Here is an 18,715-nt window from a genome sequence, read left to right as displayed (position 1 = left end):
GACCAAACCGACCACAATTGGTGTCGATCAATGCCTCACTAGGAGGTGTCGATCGACACCCTTACCAAAATACCAAAATTTGGTTTGCGGGTGTTACAATTCTCCCCCACCAATATGGATTCGTCCCCGAATCCCGCAATACCGTCCATCTGCCAAGGACCTCCGTGCCACCGTCTGCACGGCCCGCACGTCCCCAGACCGGACTAAACACCGTCAGCCAAGGTTTCCCGTGCCACTGTCGCAACAGCCCGCACACCTCCGACTGACCCTCGAGGTCTCTCTCTAGCCAATATACTCGCATCATAAACACTATTTGCTCACAACTCAGTGCTTCCCCCGTTCGTGGTCGCAACCATCGAATCATGCCGGCTCGCTATCAGGCCAACCGCCTTAAGCTACGGCATCCAGGAAGTCACTCACACACACACACTCCCCCCGCTCTCAGGTCGCAACCTTCGAGTCATACCGGCTCACTGCCAGGCCACAGCCTATAGCTACGGTATCCAGGGAGTCTAACGCGCCCACTCCCCCCGCTCTCGGGTCGCAACCCTCGAGACATACCGGCTCACTGCCGAGCCGCGGCTCACAGCTACGGTATCCAGGGAGCCTCACATATCCTGCTCTTGGGTCGTCACCCTCAAGCGCGCTCTCGGATCGTCATCCGAAGCAACATACCACTCCCACTCTCTGGCCACAAAGTCCATCGAGCTATCGGTATCACGTGAGTTAGGCTCGCACGGCCTTGAGCAAAAACAAACACTGATGCCAACGAATATCTCCCGGCTAGATCTACCTCACATTTCCACAAAACATTCCCATTTTAGAAACTTTCTATTTATGGAAACCTTCCGTTTGTGGAAACTTTCTATTTATGGAAACTTTCCAAAAATAGAAACCCGAGCTATTTCTCTTTTCCCATGACAACAACAGTCAAACATAAAGAAAAATAATCATCTTATTAATCTCAAAAAAATGTCATAATCGTTACAATCTCAACGAAATTACATCAGAAAAAACCAAAAATACAACAACCGGAGCAAACAACCCGCATCCCGAGCACCACCTCATCTTGATACTTAGTCGCACAACCAACCACCCCTAAGCGACCAAATATCAAGAGAGATGGGCTGGAATACTCCGTACCCGCTCCAGCCACGGACTACAACTCGGACCCGGCTAGACAAGCTCAAGTCGCGGTCTGTTTCTCAAACCACTTCTTAAACCTTGCCTTCATCCTCGCCTCGGGCTCCCAAGTCTGCTCCTCTACTCCGTCACAGTCCCACAGGACTCTCATCAAAGGAATCTTCTTCTTCCGAAGTTCCTTGACTCTCCTCTCGAGCACCCTCACTGGTCTCGCCTCTAAAGTCATGTTAGGCTGAAGATCCTCAGGAATCTTAGCCAACAACTGATCACCCTCGTGAAGACACTTCCTCAGCATCGACACATGAAATACCTTGTGGAACGCATGCATAACCTCAGGCAACTCCAACCGGTATGCCACTGGTCCCACCCGCTCAACCACTCTGAACGGACCCATGTACCTCGGACTCAACTTAGTCTCTGTCAATGACCTGTTCGGACCCCGCAACATGGCCATCTTGAGGTACACTCTATCACCAACCTGAAACTCAAGATCCTTTCTCCTCTTATCAGCATAGCTCTTCTGCCGATCCTGAGCCTCCTTCATGTTCAGCCTCAAAACCCGAATCTTCTCCGAGGTCTCCTGAACAAAATCTGCACCAAATATGCTCCTCTCCCCCACCTGAGTCCAACATTAAGGTGTACGACACGGCCTCCCATACAGGGCCTCATAAGGAGCCATCCCAATACTAGCCTGGTAGCTGTTGTTATAAGCAAACTCCACCAAGCTCAAGTGATCTGCCCAATGACCACCCCAATCCAGCACACACATCCTCAATAAATCCTCCAAAATCTGGATCGTCCTCTCTGACTGACCATCAGTCTGAGGATGATAGGCTGTACTCATATGCACCTTCGTGCCCATCTCCGCCTGAAATGCCTTCCAGAACACCGAGGTGAACTTGGAATTTCTATCAGACACAATACTAGCAGGCACACCGTGCAATCTGACTATCTCCCTCACGTACTTCTTGGCCAAAACCGTTGCTCCATCAGTTTTCTTGATGGCCAGAAAATGCACAGACTTAGTCAAACGGTCCACAATGACCCAAATAGCATCAAACGTCCTCGACACAGGTAAACCTACCACGAAGTCCATCGTGATCAAATCCCACTTCCACTCTGGAATGGGTAAACTCTGTAATAAACCACCAGGAACCTGATGTTCCGCCTTCACCAGCTGGCAAGTATCACACTTTGCCATCCAGTCAGCTACGTCCTTCTTCATCCCGACCCAGTGATAATACCGCTTGAGGTCACGGTACATCTTGGTCGCTCCTGGATGAATAGAGAACTTGCTCGAATGAGCCTCTCTCAGTATTTCCTGCCTCAAATCCTCACCCTTGGGCACACAGATCCGACCATGCACAAGGATAGTACCATTAGCAGAAACCTGATACTCTGCACCCGCAGCCTTAGAGGCATTCACCAGCCCCTCATCACTCTCCTGAGCTAACCTCACTCTGCTCAACAAATCTGCTCTATCAACTGCCTCCAAACGCAAAGGTTCTTGTGAGATAGCACACAAACTCAATGCACTAATCTCACCTACCAACACCTCCATATCCTGCTCCTGAGCCGAAGCCACCCGCTTCCGACTCAAGGCATCTGCAACCAGATTAGCTTTACCAGGATGGTAAGCTATGTCCAAATCATAATCCGCTACTAACTCCATCCAACGCCTCTGCCTCAAATTCAGCTCAGGCTGAGTAAAAATATACTTCAGACTCTTGTGATCTGTAAATACCTGTACCTTCCCACCATACAGATAGGATCTCCAAATCTTAAGAGCAAAGATCACTGCTGCCATCTCCAAATCATGAGTAGGATAATTAGCTTCATGCTTCCGCAACTGCCGCGAAGCATAAGCTATAATCTTCCCCTGCTGCATAAGTACACAACCCAACCCCACTCTAGAAGCATCTGTATACACAACATAAGGCTCGTCCTGCTCAGGCAATGCTAACACCGGCGTGGTAGTCAACATCTGCTTGAGACTTGCAAAACTTGCCTCACACTCTGGTGACCACACAAACGGGACATCCTTCCCTGTAAGCTTTGTCATCGGCTGAGCCATACTCGCAAAACCCCGAACAAACCTCCTGTAGTAACCTGCTAACCCCAGGAAACTCCCAATCTCAATGGCACTCTGCGGCCTCGGCCACTCCCTGATGGACTGAATCTTCTCTGGATCCACTGAAACTCCCTCAGCTGAAACAATATGACCCAAGAACCCCATCTCACGCTGCTAGAAACTGCACTTACTCAGCTTAGCAAACAACTTCTGCTCCCGCAGCTTCTCCAACACTGCTCTCAGATGTACTGCATGCTCCTCAGGACTCTTGGAATATACCAGGATGTCGTCGATGAAAATGATGACTGACACGTCCAGAAACTCCTAGAACACGCTGTTCATCAATCTCATAAACGCAGCTGGCGCGTTTGTCAACCCAAACGGCATCACCACAAACTCATAGTGCCCATATCTCGTCCTGAAGGCTGTCTTCCTCACATCTGCCTCATGAATAGGGATCTGATGATAACCTGAAGCCAAGTCGATCTTGGAGAACCAAGTAGCACCCCTCAACTGATCCAACAACTCATCAATCCTCGGGAGAGGGTACTTGTTCTTCACAGTAACTCGGTTCAAACCCCGGTAGTCAATACACAACCGAAAACTCCCATCCTTCTTCTTAACAAACAACACCGGAGCTCCCCACGGTGAACAACTAGGACGGATAAAACCCTTGCCCAACAAATCCTCCAGCTGCTTCTTCAGCTCTGCCATCTCTGCTGGAGCCATCCTGTAAGGAGCCTTGGATAACGGCATCGTCCCCGGTTCCAGCTCAATGGTAAAAGGATCCGACCGAGATGGTGGTAATCCCTGCAATGACTAGAACACATCCTCAAAGTCCTCCACAACCGGAATATCGCTAACCGTAGACTTCCCCACTGACTCTGGCATAGATATAGTAACCAGATAGGCCTCACGGCCCTTCTCGATCATCTTCCCTGCCTGAACGGCTGAGATCACGAGACTCCCCGAAGTCGGTCTAATACCCTGAAAAACCAACTTCCCTCCTGGACGCTCAAACTCCACTCTACCCCGATAGCAATCCAAATGCACCTTATACCGATGCAACCAATCCATACAAAGAATGACGTCATACAACTCCACTGGACTGATAAGCAAATCCGCTGGCCACGACTCTCCTGCGATCTGAATATCAACTCCTCCAGCTCGTCCAATAACCCTCAGAAACTTGCCTCCAGCAACTCTGACAACTCCTGAACGCTCTCCAGAATCCCCACTAATCCCCGCACTCACGGCACACTCCGGAGTAATGAAGCTATGAGAAGCTCCAGAATCAAACATAACATGGGACTTAAACCCGCCCACCAACAAGGTCCCTACACAAACCTCATGTGTTGAGAACCTAACACTTGACCACAAACAAAAACAAATATAATATGAACAATTGAATTGACTAAGTTCGAATCTCAGAAGTTATACCTGTGATCGCTCCTGCACTAGTGCCACCGGGCTCCTGAGTCGAGTACACCTGAGTCGTCGGCTCAATCCAACCCACCGGCTGCACACCGTGCTGCACACCCTGCTGCACCCCTGGCTGAGCTCCAGCCTGCAACACTGCTACTGCCCTCTGCTGCAACTTGGGACAACGAGGCTTGATATGCCCCGTCTCTCTGCAGTAGTAACACACCCGAGTATCTGTCCGCGGCTCCGTCACCGCCCGCTGCTCTGTCACTGCCCGCTGCTCACCTCTCTGTGGACAGCTAGACACCTTGTGGTCCCTACTACCACACCCAAAGCATTTCGCACCCCCGTGCCTCGATCTCTGCATAACATCGAACTTCCTCTTCTGCCCCTGCGCAGGCTTGCCGCCCTTGCTAGGAACAGAAAGCGGCTGAGACTGCTGTGGCTGCACCGAAGAACTGACCACAACCACCTGTGACCTCAAGTCATCCTCTATCCCAGCTGCAACCTCAACCAGCTCTGCTCTCGTAGCATAGCTCCTCACTCTGCACCGAGTCCTCAAATCATCCCGCAGAGCCAACAAAAACCTCCGCACCTGAGCCGCCTCTGGCTCCCATGCCCTGCCTGCATACCCCACAAGCCAACTGAACTCTGCATCCAGCTCCCGCACTGTACGGTCCCCCTGAGTCAAACCCAAGAACCGTGCCTCCATACGATCAAGAGCCTCCTGAGGAAAATACTTGGAGTTAAACTCCCCCACAAAATCTCCCCAAGACATACCCCTCTGCACCCTCCGTGCTGTCACCGACCTCCACCACACACGAGCATCTCCTGACAAGTAAAACACTGCCAGATCCACCCTGTACCGGTCGGGACACCTAAGCGAAAGGAAAATATCCTCCATCCGCTCTCTCCACTCATCCGCTACACTCGGATCGGTACCTCCTGAGAAATACCCTGCTCCCACATGCCGCAGCTGCTCCATCATCCGCACATACTGAGCATCCACAACCTCGGCCCCCGGCTGCACATCTGCCTGCAAACCCGCCACAGGCTGCACCGCTGGACCCTGCCCACCACCCACGGGCGGCACTACCGGATCCTGCCCACCAACCACTGGCGGCACTACTGGATCCTGCCCACCAACCACTGGCGGCACAACTGCTGGAAGTCGCTGTAGAACCTGAGCTAGCAAGTCCATCAAGACATCCTCCCTGCCTGGAGCACCTTCCGCTGCAACCCCCACACCCGGGGCAACACCGTGACCGACACCGGGCCCATCCGCCCTGCCGTCACCCAAACCAGCCTGGTCTCCAGACACACTAGGATGAACCTGTGACTCCGCCACCTCCTCACTGGCCATGCTCTGGGTCACACTCACACTGGCCATGCTCTGGGTCACACTCACACTGGCCTCAGGAACCTGACCTCGTCCCCGACCCCGACCACGACCACGCCCACGACCACGACCGCGACCAACAGCATCCTCACCCCTAACCATCTGTATCATCCAAGAACAGAAGGCTAAGCAAACAATAATTCTAATACACAAGAAACACAACTTACCGTGGAATCACAACACAGGCTCGAAGAGGATGTACTAGGACTTCATGCCACACTCAATTGACCGACTCACACAATCAATCATAGCATGGAATCCTAAACATCAACAGCAAAAGCACAATGAACCCTAGTCCTAGAACCGTAAGGGCTCTGATACCAAAATGAAGCAACCCTTCCCGTTTTTTTTTTTTTAATAAATAAATAATAAATAATAATATAATTAAATAATTACAACTAGTGGTCCCATACCCACTAGCCACCTAACCACATTCACAATCCAACAGCGGAACCACATACCAATAAATAACCAATAAAACAATATCCAATAACCAAATAAGTAATATCCAGCATTAATCCCAAACAGCATAAATCAAACAACCAGCAATCCTAACAATGCTCTAAGACTCAATTCTAGCAACCTAACAATGCCAGATAACCATACAATCAAGTCCCTAGAACATCCTCCTCTTCATTGCCTTTGATTCCACGATCACACTTTGCCTTTACCTGCACCACAAACACAATTGAGATGCATGAGTATTTGATAAACACTCAGTGAGGCAATCCTCCCATCTACTGGGCTATACACACAAGCAATAAGATCTCTACATGCCACAAACAACAATCAATAAAACAAACCAGGCAATATACATAGCATGCAACGACCATCGTAACTGAACAAGGGGTGTCGACCGACACCAGATGGTGTCGATCGACACTGACTATCTGGTGTCGACCGACACCCTGCCCGACACTCCCGAAAACCCTAGTTTGCGTCGACCGACACCTCCACATGGCATCGTTCGACACTCGCTAAAGTCCCGAGCCGTCCTCGCGTTGGTGTCGACCGACACCCCAACTGGTGTCGACCGACACCGATGCCGAGCAGCGATTTTCCCTCGATCAGAAACTCCGAATCTCGCCTCCAAGCTTCTCCAATCCGCTCCTTGCACTCCCAGAAGCCAAACCCAGCCCAGACAGCAACGAAATATCATAGAGAACTCAAAGAAACAACCACATAAGCACCAAATCACATAGAATCTAGAGATCTTAGCTTAGATAAGCCATGGTCATGCACTCACCTCTTTGCAGGAAGATTCTGACCAACAAGAACGAATTCCCTCACTCCTAGCAAGCTTCTAGCACCTTCCCAGCCTTGGATCTCCCAAGAACAGCAAGGAATCTCTCAATCTCTTCCCAATAGCTCAAGAACACTCTCTCTTTGTGTTTTCTCTCAAAAACGGCGCATAAGACAAAACAACACGACCCTAGGTCGTTTTCTTCCTTTAAAACTCGATTTAGGGATTCCCTAAACCAACCACGCAAACCGGACAATTAAAATTGAACCGACCAAACCGACCACAATTGGTGTCGATCGATGCCTCACTAGGAGGTGTCGATCGACACCCTTACCAAAATACCAAAATTTGGTTTGCGGGTGTTACAGGATTCAAGTTGAATCAAGCGGACAAGTGCTTATATAGCAAATTTGATGATTCCGGTAATGGAGTAATCATTTGCCCATATGTGGATGACATGTTGATCTTTGGTACCAGCTTAAGACAAGTAGAACTTGCAAAAGAGTTTTTGTCATCAAATTTTGCCATGAAAGACATGGGGGAGACGGATGTGATTCTTGGAATTTGAATCAAGCGTGAGAGCAAAGACCTATGTTTATCTCAATCTCATTACAATAAATGGTGCTAAATATATTCAATTATGAGAAATGTTCTCTCGTGAGCACTCCTATGGATGCGACTGTGAAGCTTATGCCTAATACGGGAAAAATGATTTCATAACTCGAGTACTCACAACTAATTGGCTGCTAAATGTATGCCATGACAAGTACAAGAGCAAATATAGCTTATGCGGTAGGAAAGTTGAGTAGATATACTAGTAACCCTAATACTCACCATTGGCAAGCTATAAGACGGGTGCTTAAGTACTTAAAAAGAACCATAAATTATGATTTATCTTATGTCGGATTTCCTTCGATTTTAGAAGGATATTCCGATGCGAGTTTGAACTACAACGTAAAAAGTTACTCTTCTACAAGTGGTTGGGTGTTCTTGCTTGGAGGAGGTGCCATTTCTTGGACTTCTAGAAAAAAAATTTATATAACAAGTTTGACTATGGAATCGGACTTCCTAGCGTTAGCGGCTGCCATTAAAGAGCAAAATTGGCTAAGAAACTTAGTCTATGAGATTTTTTTGTGGCCTAGACCAGTCATCAATTTGTATACATTGTGATAGTAAAGCTACTTTGGCTCGAGCTTATAGCCAAGTGTATAATGGTAAGTCATGACACCTGGGTGTTAGACATAGCATGATACGTGAGTTGATCACTCATGGGGCAATTACCATACAGTTTGTTTGATCTGAACACAATCTAGCGGATACTAGACAAAAGGGTTAGCTAGAGACTTGGTGATCAAGTCGGCTAGAGGGATGAGTTTAAAGTCCATTTGAGATTTTTAGTTGTGGGATACCCAATTCCCCTCTAATACAACGTTAGAGGCTGAATTCAATGTGGAAAGCTCACAGTTAAATATTGAAGCACTTGTTGTATCATCCCAAAGTAAGTGCTTGAACCTGCAAGAAAGGATTAGGTTGAAGTTCTCTTCTTAATAGATTTTTTGAAAAATTGCATTTACAGGTGCAAGATTAAAAGATCTACCTATATGAGTATGAAATAGACCCGCATCAAGAAGCTTGGACTTAGCTTCCTATATGCTCATGAATGGATAATGACACATGGCTTATAATAGTGTCAAGAATAAACACTTAGAGTAGTGTGAAAAGTTGTGTGTGTATTATCTTTATTTACCCAAATAAGTTGAAAGGATTCATTTTGTTGGACATCCTAATTCTCGGATATTCAAAATGTGTAATATCACTAAGATATTAATTCAATCGTTATGATGTTTTCATCTATGCATGAGTTTAGTTTATGTTGTTAATTTCATGAATCAAAGAGTACACTTAAATGTGGGAGGAATGTTGGAAATTAAAATGTAATTCAGTGGTTATTTTATTAACCATTGCAATGTTTGAATAAATGCTTACATCTATAGACATGTGGTTGCAAACATACGATCAAAACCTTTTACTCCTATAAAATTATGTTCCTCCGCACAAAAACAGAAAAAAAAAAAAACAAAGAAAAATTTAGATTCACAAAATCAAAGTTCGAGAGAAACTTTGGTGACAGAGAAACAAAACACAAAATCTCTTCTGTTTCTCTTGTATCTTAGCCTAGAACAATAGAGAAAACTTTCATTGTCATATGTAATTTTATGCTTGAGAAAAGGGTCGAATACTCTTTTAAAAAAAGTGATAATATGCACATTTCAGTAATCATCTAATACAAAACATGGAAAATACACGGTAAAATCAGGGTATGCGGTGGAGCGTTCAGCTATCCCCCACACTTTTCAGGCTTCTGGGGCAAGTCGAGAGATAACTCTTCTTCTGGCTAAGGTTTGGAGGGTCCCATGCCCGCCAAAACTACAGCATTTTATGTGGCAAGTCTTGACGGGTAGTATTTCGGTATCGGCTAATTTGAGATGACGCGAGATTGATTGTGATGACCTGTGTACACGGTGTGGGGCTAAGGTGGAGGATATCAATCATGTTATTTTCCTGTGCCCACCAGCTCGCCAGGCATGGGCATTAGCACTTGTTCCAGTGGGGTCGCTTCACTTCCCTACAAAATCTGTATATGCTAATGTGGACCATCTTTGGGTTCTACAAATCCGGGATCACAAGTGGCAGCTTTCTCTTGGTTAATGTGGTATATTTGGAAAGCTCGGAACGCTCGGGTTTTTTAGAATGAGGTCGAACGACCTGACGACGTTGTCCGGGTGGCGGTAGGAGAGGTGTAGACTTGGCAGCAGGCTCAGGTGGATTTTGAGCTGGACGAGGTTCCCTCCTCCCCGCGTGTTTTGCCTACTAGGACTCTGGGATGTCAACTCCCGTCGGTGTTCTCAGGTCATCGGTGTTTTGTGGATGGTTCGTGGAAAGAAACAGATGTTTTTGCAGGTGCAGGATGGGTTTGCACTTCTTCCCATGGCGCCCCATTGCATGGCGCAACCAACTACCGGCGCAGTCTGTCTCCGTTACATGCAGAAGTTAAAGTTTTCACTTGGGCGATGCGCTGTATGATTGGACATGATTTCCGGGAGGTGGTCTTTTATACGGACTGTTCTGACTTGGTGAAGATGGTGTCTTCGCCTCAGGATTGGCCGGCCTTTGCATCTTATCTAGACGATATCCAGCGTGACAGGGAGGAGTTTTCTTCTTTCTCTTTAGTTCACGTTCATAGAAATGCTAATTTACGAGCGGATTCTTTGGCGCGCCGCGCGCTTTCATCTCCACATCCTATTTTGTTTGTAAACAATTTTCCCGCAAATTGACTCGTTTGAGCTGATTTCTTTTGCTGACAAAAAAAAAGTCATCATCTAAATTCACCGTATGTTACGATCCGGCGTTACACACCGCTTATACAACATGCTATTCAACCTATTTTGTTCGAATCATTTTTTCTAACTAGTTCATCCATATCCAACAATTTCCATTCTAGAATTCAGCCTAGGCCACCTTTGGTTGTTTCATGTTTTGATAACATCGGTGCCAGATGGCAAGTTAGTTTTAAATTTCTCAAAACTATTATTCAGAAAATATATCTAGTAACTAATTGTTATGAATATTTTTATTTTATTAAGAATATGTATGCAAAATGACTAAATGTTATATTCTCCTAGGTCCGATCCTGATTTATACAAATTAGTGGCCTAACCGTTTTCGAAGTTATCTTCTTAAAAATCCCCAAACCCACCCTGCCCTCTTCCTAACTAAACTCACTATCCAAATTTGGTAGGTTAACATATATAATTTTTTTTTTGTCATCTGATTTTATATTAGAAACTGATCAGAGATTACATCTGTTGAAAACAAAAAAGTGAAAAACATCTAAATCACCTAACACTAAACACAAACAAGGGAAACATAAGCCGGCAAGTTACACACTTCCAGAGACTTAGGGTGTGAATGGTTGCAGTGGTTAAGGTGTGAATGGTTGCAGCGTTTGAGGCAGATAAATCCGTTTGCAGACTGAACCGCTTTTTATTTATCATTCAGCAAATGTAGTCCGCAGTGGTATGGTCTAAATAAAGCAGAGACAAAACCGGAGCAGACCAACTGCGAACCGCTTTTGCATACAAATAAAGTTAGTCCACAACAGTCTGTTGTCTACTTTAAAAATGGAGCGGTCCAGACCGCAGACGGATTTGGCCGTTCTGACTGTAGTTACCATTCAAACCCTTAATGTTAACATATTTATTTGGTTTTTATCATGTAAACGTTTTTTAAATATGTAAATAAAAATAAATGTAGGATCAAAAGCTCGAAACATTGGTGGTTGGGTTTGGTGGTTGGGTGTCGTGTCGCCCTAAACAATGGCACCCCTTTTCTCTAGTTATTGGCTAACTGAGATTTTAAGTCATCTCAGTTTGATAGAGGACAGAGTCGTGACGTTTCCATATCAACACAATAGGACGCAGGACGACACATAAGTTTTCATATAAATGTTAAAAATAAAAAATAAAACAAAAGTACACAAAAAAAAAAAAGAGTGATAAATTATAAATGAGGTATCCTTCGCCAACTCAAAACCTTGTCGCAAGAAGAAAAGTCTTTTCGGTACCAAAGAAGTGTATGTCTTCTAACTTCTCCACTTCATTAGTTCTACAAGAGTTATGATGCTATGCATATTAAATTTTATGAAAATAGGTCAAAAATAAAAGAATATAAGAAAAGTGTAAAGCTCAGGATTCTCTTGATACATAACATTCCCTTCTTTGGGCTCAGAAGTCTCTTGTTCATTTAGAGTGTCTACTTTATCGAACGTTGGAGCTTTAGTGTAGGGAAACCTCTCCCTCTTAGCAAGAGTCGTACCTGTTTAGTACTCTTTTAACCTTGGTTTGGAAAATATCTATCAAGAGTAACCTGTTTCTGTCGAAAGTTTTCTAGGGTTCTTTATCGATCTGTTCTTCTGTAAAGGGTTTGGGTAAAATCCTTCTGTTCTTGAGCTCAGTTCGGTTTACCTTGTTGTTTCCCTTCTGGTTGATGTCTTCGAGATTAGATAAAGCTATGAAAGGGATGTCTTTGGAGGAAGAAGAGGATGTCCCATTTAACATGCCAGATCTACCAGAGTTCTGTTCAAGCGAGAAAAATGTTCTTAGTCTGATGGGTAGGGTCCTGAACCCAGCTTGTCAATCGGTCTCCAACTTGGTCAGAGATCTCCCAAGAAAATGGCAGCTTTACCACAGAGTAAGAGGAGTGGCCTTATCGAAAGAGAGTTTTCAGTTCGTTTTCCAGTATGAGCATGATTTGGAAAGGGTTTTGGAGAAGAGGGTCCATTCATTCAACGAATGGTCGATTGTGATTGATAGATGGGTGGACACTACAAGAAATTAGGACATTGGTAGCAGATCACAGTAGCACTAATTCAACAACTGCTACTAAAAGTGTCAAAATTGAATGTCCAATTATACGATAGCATTAAATTCGTGCTAGGAAAAAATTTCATTATCCCGGGAAAAAAAATCGCTACTATAGTTGAAAATTTGTTTTGGAGGCAATACACTAACCCAAATTTTTTGTTTTTCATGACGAGAGAAAAAAACAATCCTTTTTCGTCTTAAGTCTTAAAAAGAAAAAAGTTCTTCCTCTCATCCATTGTCCCTCTTTCCATTAACCCTAAATCTTAAAATTCCCAAAAATAAATGTTCAAGCCGACAAATTCTTCTCACACAAATCCTAAGGCTTCTCCTTCTTCCCAAATTCCTCTATCTCTCTCTGTTTTTCTCTCTCTATCTCTTTTGAAGAATATGAATTCGGCATCTTTAGATGAAGTTGAGATCTGCTGGAGCAAGAGAACCCAAACTTCCCGTCGAAGCTCCTTCCTCTTCGGGTATCACAATCGACCTTCCAGACAAAACCACCAACGACGCTTCCGCTTCCCTCCGATTCAAATTCTGGATCTGAGATTGATTATGACTCTAAGCGAGCTTGGTGGTGGTGGGTTTGAGACCAAAGATTTCTCTAATTAATGATATCTAAAATCTTCTTTCTCTTTTAGTTTACTTTGGATTTTTATCCTGCGAACGCTTAGTATCAGCGGCTAGAGACGGCGATTTATAGGAAGCCAAGTAGTCACCCTCGGTGTATCAAGATCTTGGTTTCGGACTAGATACCAAGTGTTCCCATCTGTTGGAGCTTGTTGAAGAATAATAAATCCTCAATTGCTGATTTTGATCCAAGGTAAAAAAAGTGTTTTTTTTTTTGTTTTTTAAGTTAAGATATTTAGGTGAAGTTAGTTTTTTTTCTGGGATCTCATTGTAGATTGTTAGGTTTGCTAGTTCGCATATTACCAAATCAGTGACTCTTGGTTCCAAATTCGTTTTGGTGGTCATAGTCTTCTTTAGTCATGGTTTGGTTCTTAGCGAGTAAGAATCTCTTTCCAATCTTCTCTGTTTTCTCTCTTGTGGTTATGTGGTTTCTGTTTTTCTCTCTTGAGTTCTTCGCAGATAAGTGATATCTTTTGGTGTGAAGAAACGTTGCAGATCTTAAGAAAACAAATACTTTTGGCAGATACAGATTTAGCTTACCAATGTTTGATACAGATTTGTGTTCTTTGGATGTGTTTTGTAGTGTTCTTCACAAAGTGGTCAACAGAGCAGACGATGGTGGAATCACACCTCTTCATAATGAATGTAGAGATTCTCTAATTGAAAAAATTAATTCTGTAGTTTTGTTTTCGCTTTGGCGCTTTGGTTATACATTGTAGGTGTTGGGGGTACGCAACTCTCCATTATGCTTCATGTGGTGGAAACACGCAGTGTTTTGTTTCATTTGGATCATATATGAATTCATTTGGCATTTGTTTTCACAGCTATTGATCGATAAGGGGGCCTGTTTTAGCTGCCATGAACTCCAACGAGTTTGTTCTTCTCTCTATTTCTCCGCCTGTAAGATGGCTGCAAGATAGGAAGCCAAAAACACATTTGCTTTGAAGTCCCAGATTGAATAGCTACAACAAGAGAGGGATGGATTTCAAAGGATGGTGATTGGAAACCAGGTTTGTAAACACTTTAAATCCATTTTCTTGTTCTTCATATCTCTTGTTTAATCCTTTGTAACATTTGCGAGTTCACCAACCTTAGGAAAGTAAGAGTTTTACCATTGCTTATAACCGATTCAATTATATTATGCTGACACTCTTTTATTTTTCCCACTTACAGTTACTATAAGGTGATATGCTGATGGTATGAGTGGAGATCTACTAGGGCTGCTTTGGTCTCTTTATTACTTGGTTTGGTGAAGAAATGTACTTGCCTTCTTTTTCTTTATGACTTTGTTGGTGATTCAATCATTTGTATCTTTTGGGTATTTGATAGAATGATTCTATGTAAAATGTATGTTTTATAAATTTAATGTAATATTAATTTTATTTATGAATCAATTTGCAATTTATATTTTATGCACTATAGGTTTCAAATAATTGAAATATAGAACATAATAATATACATTACAACAGCATTATCAAAATGAACAAAACAATATTTTACGGCACGAAATGTTTGCTATAAAAAAAAACATAATAGCACGAACTAAGCGCTAGTTAATAATATTAAATAGCGGAGTATTAGCGCTATAATAGGTCAATCTACCATAGCGCGTAAAAACTGCTATGGTAGGAGGGGGGTCTACTATAGCTCCTCATTATACAGCGTTTTCAAATGCGCTACGAAAGCCCTTTAGTAGCATTTTCTGTGTGCTAGTAATGTCCATATTTCTTGTAGTGGGAGAATCCACCAAAGGATTATCTTCAGTTCTTACCGGTGTGGGTTCAAATCAGGAATATCCCGGTGAATCACTACACGATGCAGGCTATTACAGCTTTGGGAGAAATCATTGGTCAGGTACTAGAAGTGGCTTTTGACCCGGATCAGCCACAAATTAATGACTTCGTCAGAGTAAAGATCAAGTTTGATGTCTCTAGACCACTTCGTCGATCAAAAGTGGTCAATTTCAAGGGAGGACCGGCTACAATCTTCTTTGATTTTGAAAGAATTCAGAAGAGGTGTTTCACTTGTCAAAGACTCACTCATGAGCAAGGTAACTGTCCGGTCAAAATGAAAGATTTGATTGACCAGAAAGAAGCTAGAAATTTAAAGAAGAAGAAAGAAGTGGTCACACCCTCGCGGATAATCCCTGTTTCAGATCCTTTATTTGGAGTTTTAAGGGATGATCAAGTCGGGATTGACCCTATCACAGGAAGGCCGAGGATGGCAGCTGAAGTTATCAAGGAAATGAGAAAATATATGAGAGGATCAGAAGGAGCAGAAAGGATGGAAAAGATTGACAAGATCAAATCCTCTCTAGAGGATCTGAAGAATGATCCTTTGAGAGCGAAGTTAATCCTTAGGCTGGAACCTCTTCCTTTGATTTCGACTGATGTTAACAAACAAAAAGGAATTGTTTTTGGTTACTCAAGTGAGGCGGTCCAAGCTGAAGATTCAGCTAAAGAGTTACCTGTTTGGAGCTTCAGCAATGTTTCTAACCGCTTGGGAAGAGACACAAACATGGAAGCAGTTACCAAGTTTACTCAATCGGATGGAGGGGAGCGAGATGGGCTTTATGGTTCTTCTTTGTATTATCAGAATAGTCCTACGGTCTTCAACGCGGGTCTCTCAGAAGCCGGTTGCTCCGGGAATATTTTGAAAAAGACTAAACAAAGAAGAAGACCATATAAAGCTCAGAGAAAGAAAAATGAAGTCATTGTCTTTGGTGAAGGAAAAAAGTTTGAAACGGAGACATGCCCAAAGAGAAAAGCTGCGGATGAGGCTGAGTCTACATCAAAAGCCGCTAAGCGCAAAACCAAAGAGATAGCCCCAAAGGAGGGGCTGTCCAAGTGTTAATGAGCATGATAAGTTGGAATTGCCAGGGACTGGGACGGTTTCAGGATCTGACAATTCCTTGTCTCAAGGAGATGCGTAAAGAACATTTCCCTGAGATTCTGTTCTTAATGGAAACAAAGAATAATAGTAATGTAGTAGTTGATGTACAAAGCTGGTTGGGTTATGATCGTGTTTTTACCGTAAATCCAGTTGGTCTAAGCGGTGGTTTAGCGTTGTTTTGGAAGGAGGGAGTCACCTTGGATATAAAGTTTTTTGATAAGAACCTGATTGACTTCCATGTACAGTTCGATGCAGTGGACTACTATGTCTCATGTGTCTATGGGCATCCAGTGTTGAGCGAAAGAGTTAAAGTCTGGGAAAGGATAACAAGAATTTGAATCCAAAGAATTGAGGCTTGGTGTATGATGGGAGATTTTAATGAAATCTTGCATAATGGTGAGAAGCTTGGAGGGCCAAAGAGAGGAGACGCTTCGTTTTTACCTTTCAAGGACATGATTGGAAGTTGTCAAATGGCCGAGCTACCTAGTTATGGGAATGGTTTCACATGGGGAGGAGCTAGAGGATCTTTGTGGATTCAAAGCAAGTTAGACAGGTGTTTTGGGAACAAGGAATGGTTCAAAAAATTCCCTGTATCCAATCAAACTTTTATGGAGAAGAGAGGATCAGACCATCGACCTGTGTTGGTTAAGCTATCATCAGTAAAGGAGCCGTACAGAGGTAATTTTCGTTTTGACAAACGGTTTTTCAACAAACCTAATGTTAAACATGCTATTGCTCTGGCTTGGAACTCTTCGAACATCAGAAGGAATGGAGTGGTATCGGAAAGGTTGATAAACTGCAGAAAAGCTCTTCGTAAGTGGAAAAAGGAGAACAACACAAATGCTCTTTCAAAGATATCTCAGCTTCAAATCAGCTGATAAGAACACAAAGTTCTTTCATGCCTCTGTTAAAGCGAATAGGAGGAAAATAAGATTGGATACACTGGTTGATGTGAATGGAAATACTCAGAAATCAGAGGCTTCTAAAGGAGCAGTAGCAGTTGCTTATTTCCAAGATCTCTTTTCATCTTCTAATCCCGATTCGTTGGTTGAGATTTTTCATGATTTCCAACCCAGAGTCACAGAAGAGATGAATGAGCAACTCTGCAAGTTGGTATCTAAGGAGGAGGTGAAAGAAGCTGTTTTTGCAATCAAACCATCAAGTGCACCTGGTGCTGATGGTTTTACAGGGTTCTTCTTCCAAAAATATTGGGGAATCATCGGGAATCAAGTCACCTCAGAAATTCAGAGCTTCTTTGTTTCGGGTCTTTTTCCAGAAGAATGGAACTATACACATATATGCTTATTACCGAAGAAAGAGAACCCGGATCATATGTCAGATTTAAGGCCAATAAGTCTCTGCTTTGTGTTGTATAAGATCATCTCTAAAATTCTTATCAGGAGCCTTAAACCCTTATTACAAGACATTGTCTCTCCTAATCAAACAGCCTTTGTTCCTGATAGGCTCATCTCTGATAACATTCTGATAGCGCATGAACTAGTTCATGGCTTAAAGACAGATAAGTCTATATCTAAGGAGTTTCTGGCTATCAAATCTGACATGTCTAAAGCCTTTGACAGAGTAGAATGGATTTATCTCGAGAAGTTACTGGGAGCCTTAGGTTTTGGTCATAAATGGATCCAATGGATCATGAGGTGCGTCACTACAGTCACATATGCAGTTTTGATCAACGACCAACCATTTGGAATGATAAAGCCGAGAAGAGGTTTGAGACAGGGTGATCCCTTATCTTCGTTTCTCTTCGTTTTATGCACTGAAGGTCTTACACATCTCATGAACAAAGCTGAAGCAAATGGCCTAATAAATGGAATACAATTCTCGCCGTGTGGACCTTCAATTCATCATCTGCTCTTCGCAGATGATAGCTTGTTTCTGTGTAAGGCGGATTCCCACCAATGTGGAGCTCTAAAGAGTGTTCTAACAGTTTATGGTGATGCTTCTGGGCAGAGAATGAATGTACTCAAATCTTCGATTACTTTTGGAGACAAAGTGGATGAAGGAAAAAAGAAGGAACTTCAAGATCTTTTAGGCATCTTTGATGAGGGTGGAGCAGCCAAGTATCTGGGACTTCCTGAATGTTTCAGTGGTTCCAAAGTTCAGATGCTGGATTACATCAAAGAAAGACTAAAAACCAGATTTTCAGGTTGGTTTGCTAGATCTTTGTCTCTGGGAGGAAAAGAAATCTTACTTAAAGCTGTTGCAATGGCAACGCCTGTGTATGCCATGTCTTGTTTCAAGTTGCCAAAAACAACAATTTCCAACCTCACAAGCGCAATGTCAGATTTCTGGTGGAACGCTATTGAACACAGAAGGAAAATTCATTGGGTGAGTTGGGAAAAGATTGTCCAAAGAAAATGGAGGTTTATGTTTTAAAGACCTAGAAAATTTCAATCAAGCTCTCCTTGCTAAGCAGGCATGGAGAATCCTGCAAGAACCCAACTGCCTTTTTGCTCAAGTCATTAAGAGTAGATATT

General features: G+C 43.5%; 1 protein-coding gene and 1 long non-coding RNA gene across 4 annotated transcripts; both read left to right on the top strand.

Moving 5' to 3' along the window:
• The first annotated feature begins 12,170 nt into the window (after positions 1–12,170).
• Positions 12,171–14,714, top strand: LOC104757825 (uncharacterized). Of its 3 annotated transcripts, none has more exons than XR_762529.3 (4): positions 12,171–13,521; positions 13,912–13,973; positions 14,153–14,338; positions 14,502–14,714. It is a non-coding gene; the product is annotated as an uncharacterized LOC104757825 (long non-coding RNA). The 3 variants fall into 3 exon arrangements; XR_015586316.1 differs by having other exon boundaries at positions 12,442–13,521; positions 13,912–14,056; XR_015586317.1 differs by lacking the exon at positions 13,912–13,973 and having other exon boundaries at positions 12,827–13,521.
• Positions 14,715–15,143: 429 nt separating this feature from the next.
• Positions 15,144–16,181, top strand: LOC147924461 (uncharacterized). Its single transcript, XM_087496793.1, has one exon. It carries the CDS (start codon positions 15,144–15,146, stop codon positions 16,179–16,181), a length of 1,038 nt encoding a protein of 345 aa, XP_087352919.1.
• The last annotated feature ends 2,534 nt before the right edge of the window (positions 16,182–18,715 follow it).

This window comes from Camelina sativa, chromosome 17 (genome assembly GCF_030686135.1).
Source record: "Camelina sativa cultivar CO46 ecotype springtype chromosome 17, ASM3068613v1".
Classification (NCBI taxonomy): domain Eukaryota; kingdom Viridiplantae; phylum Streptophyta; class Magnoliopsida; order Brassicales; family Brassicaceae; genus Camelina; species Camelina sativa.
This window is presented reverse-complemented; position numbering and strand designations above follow the sequence as displayed.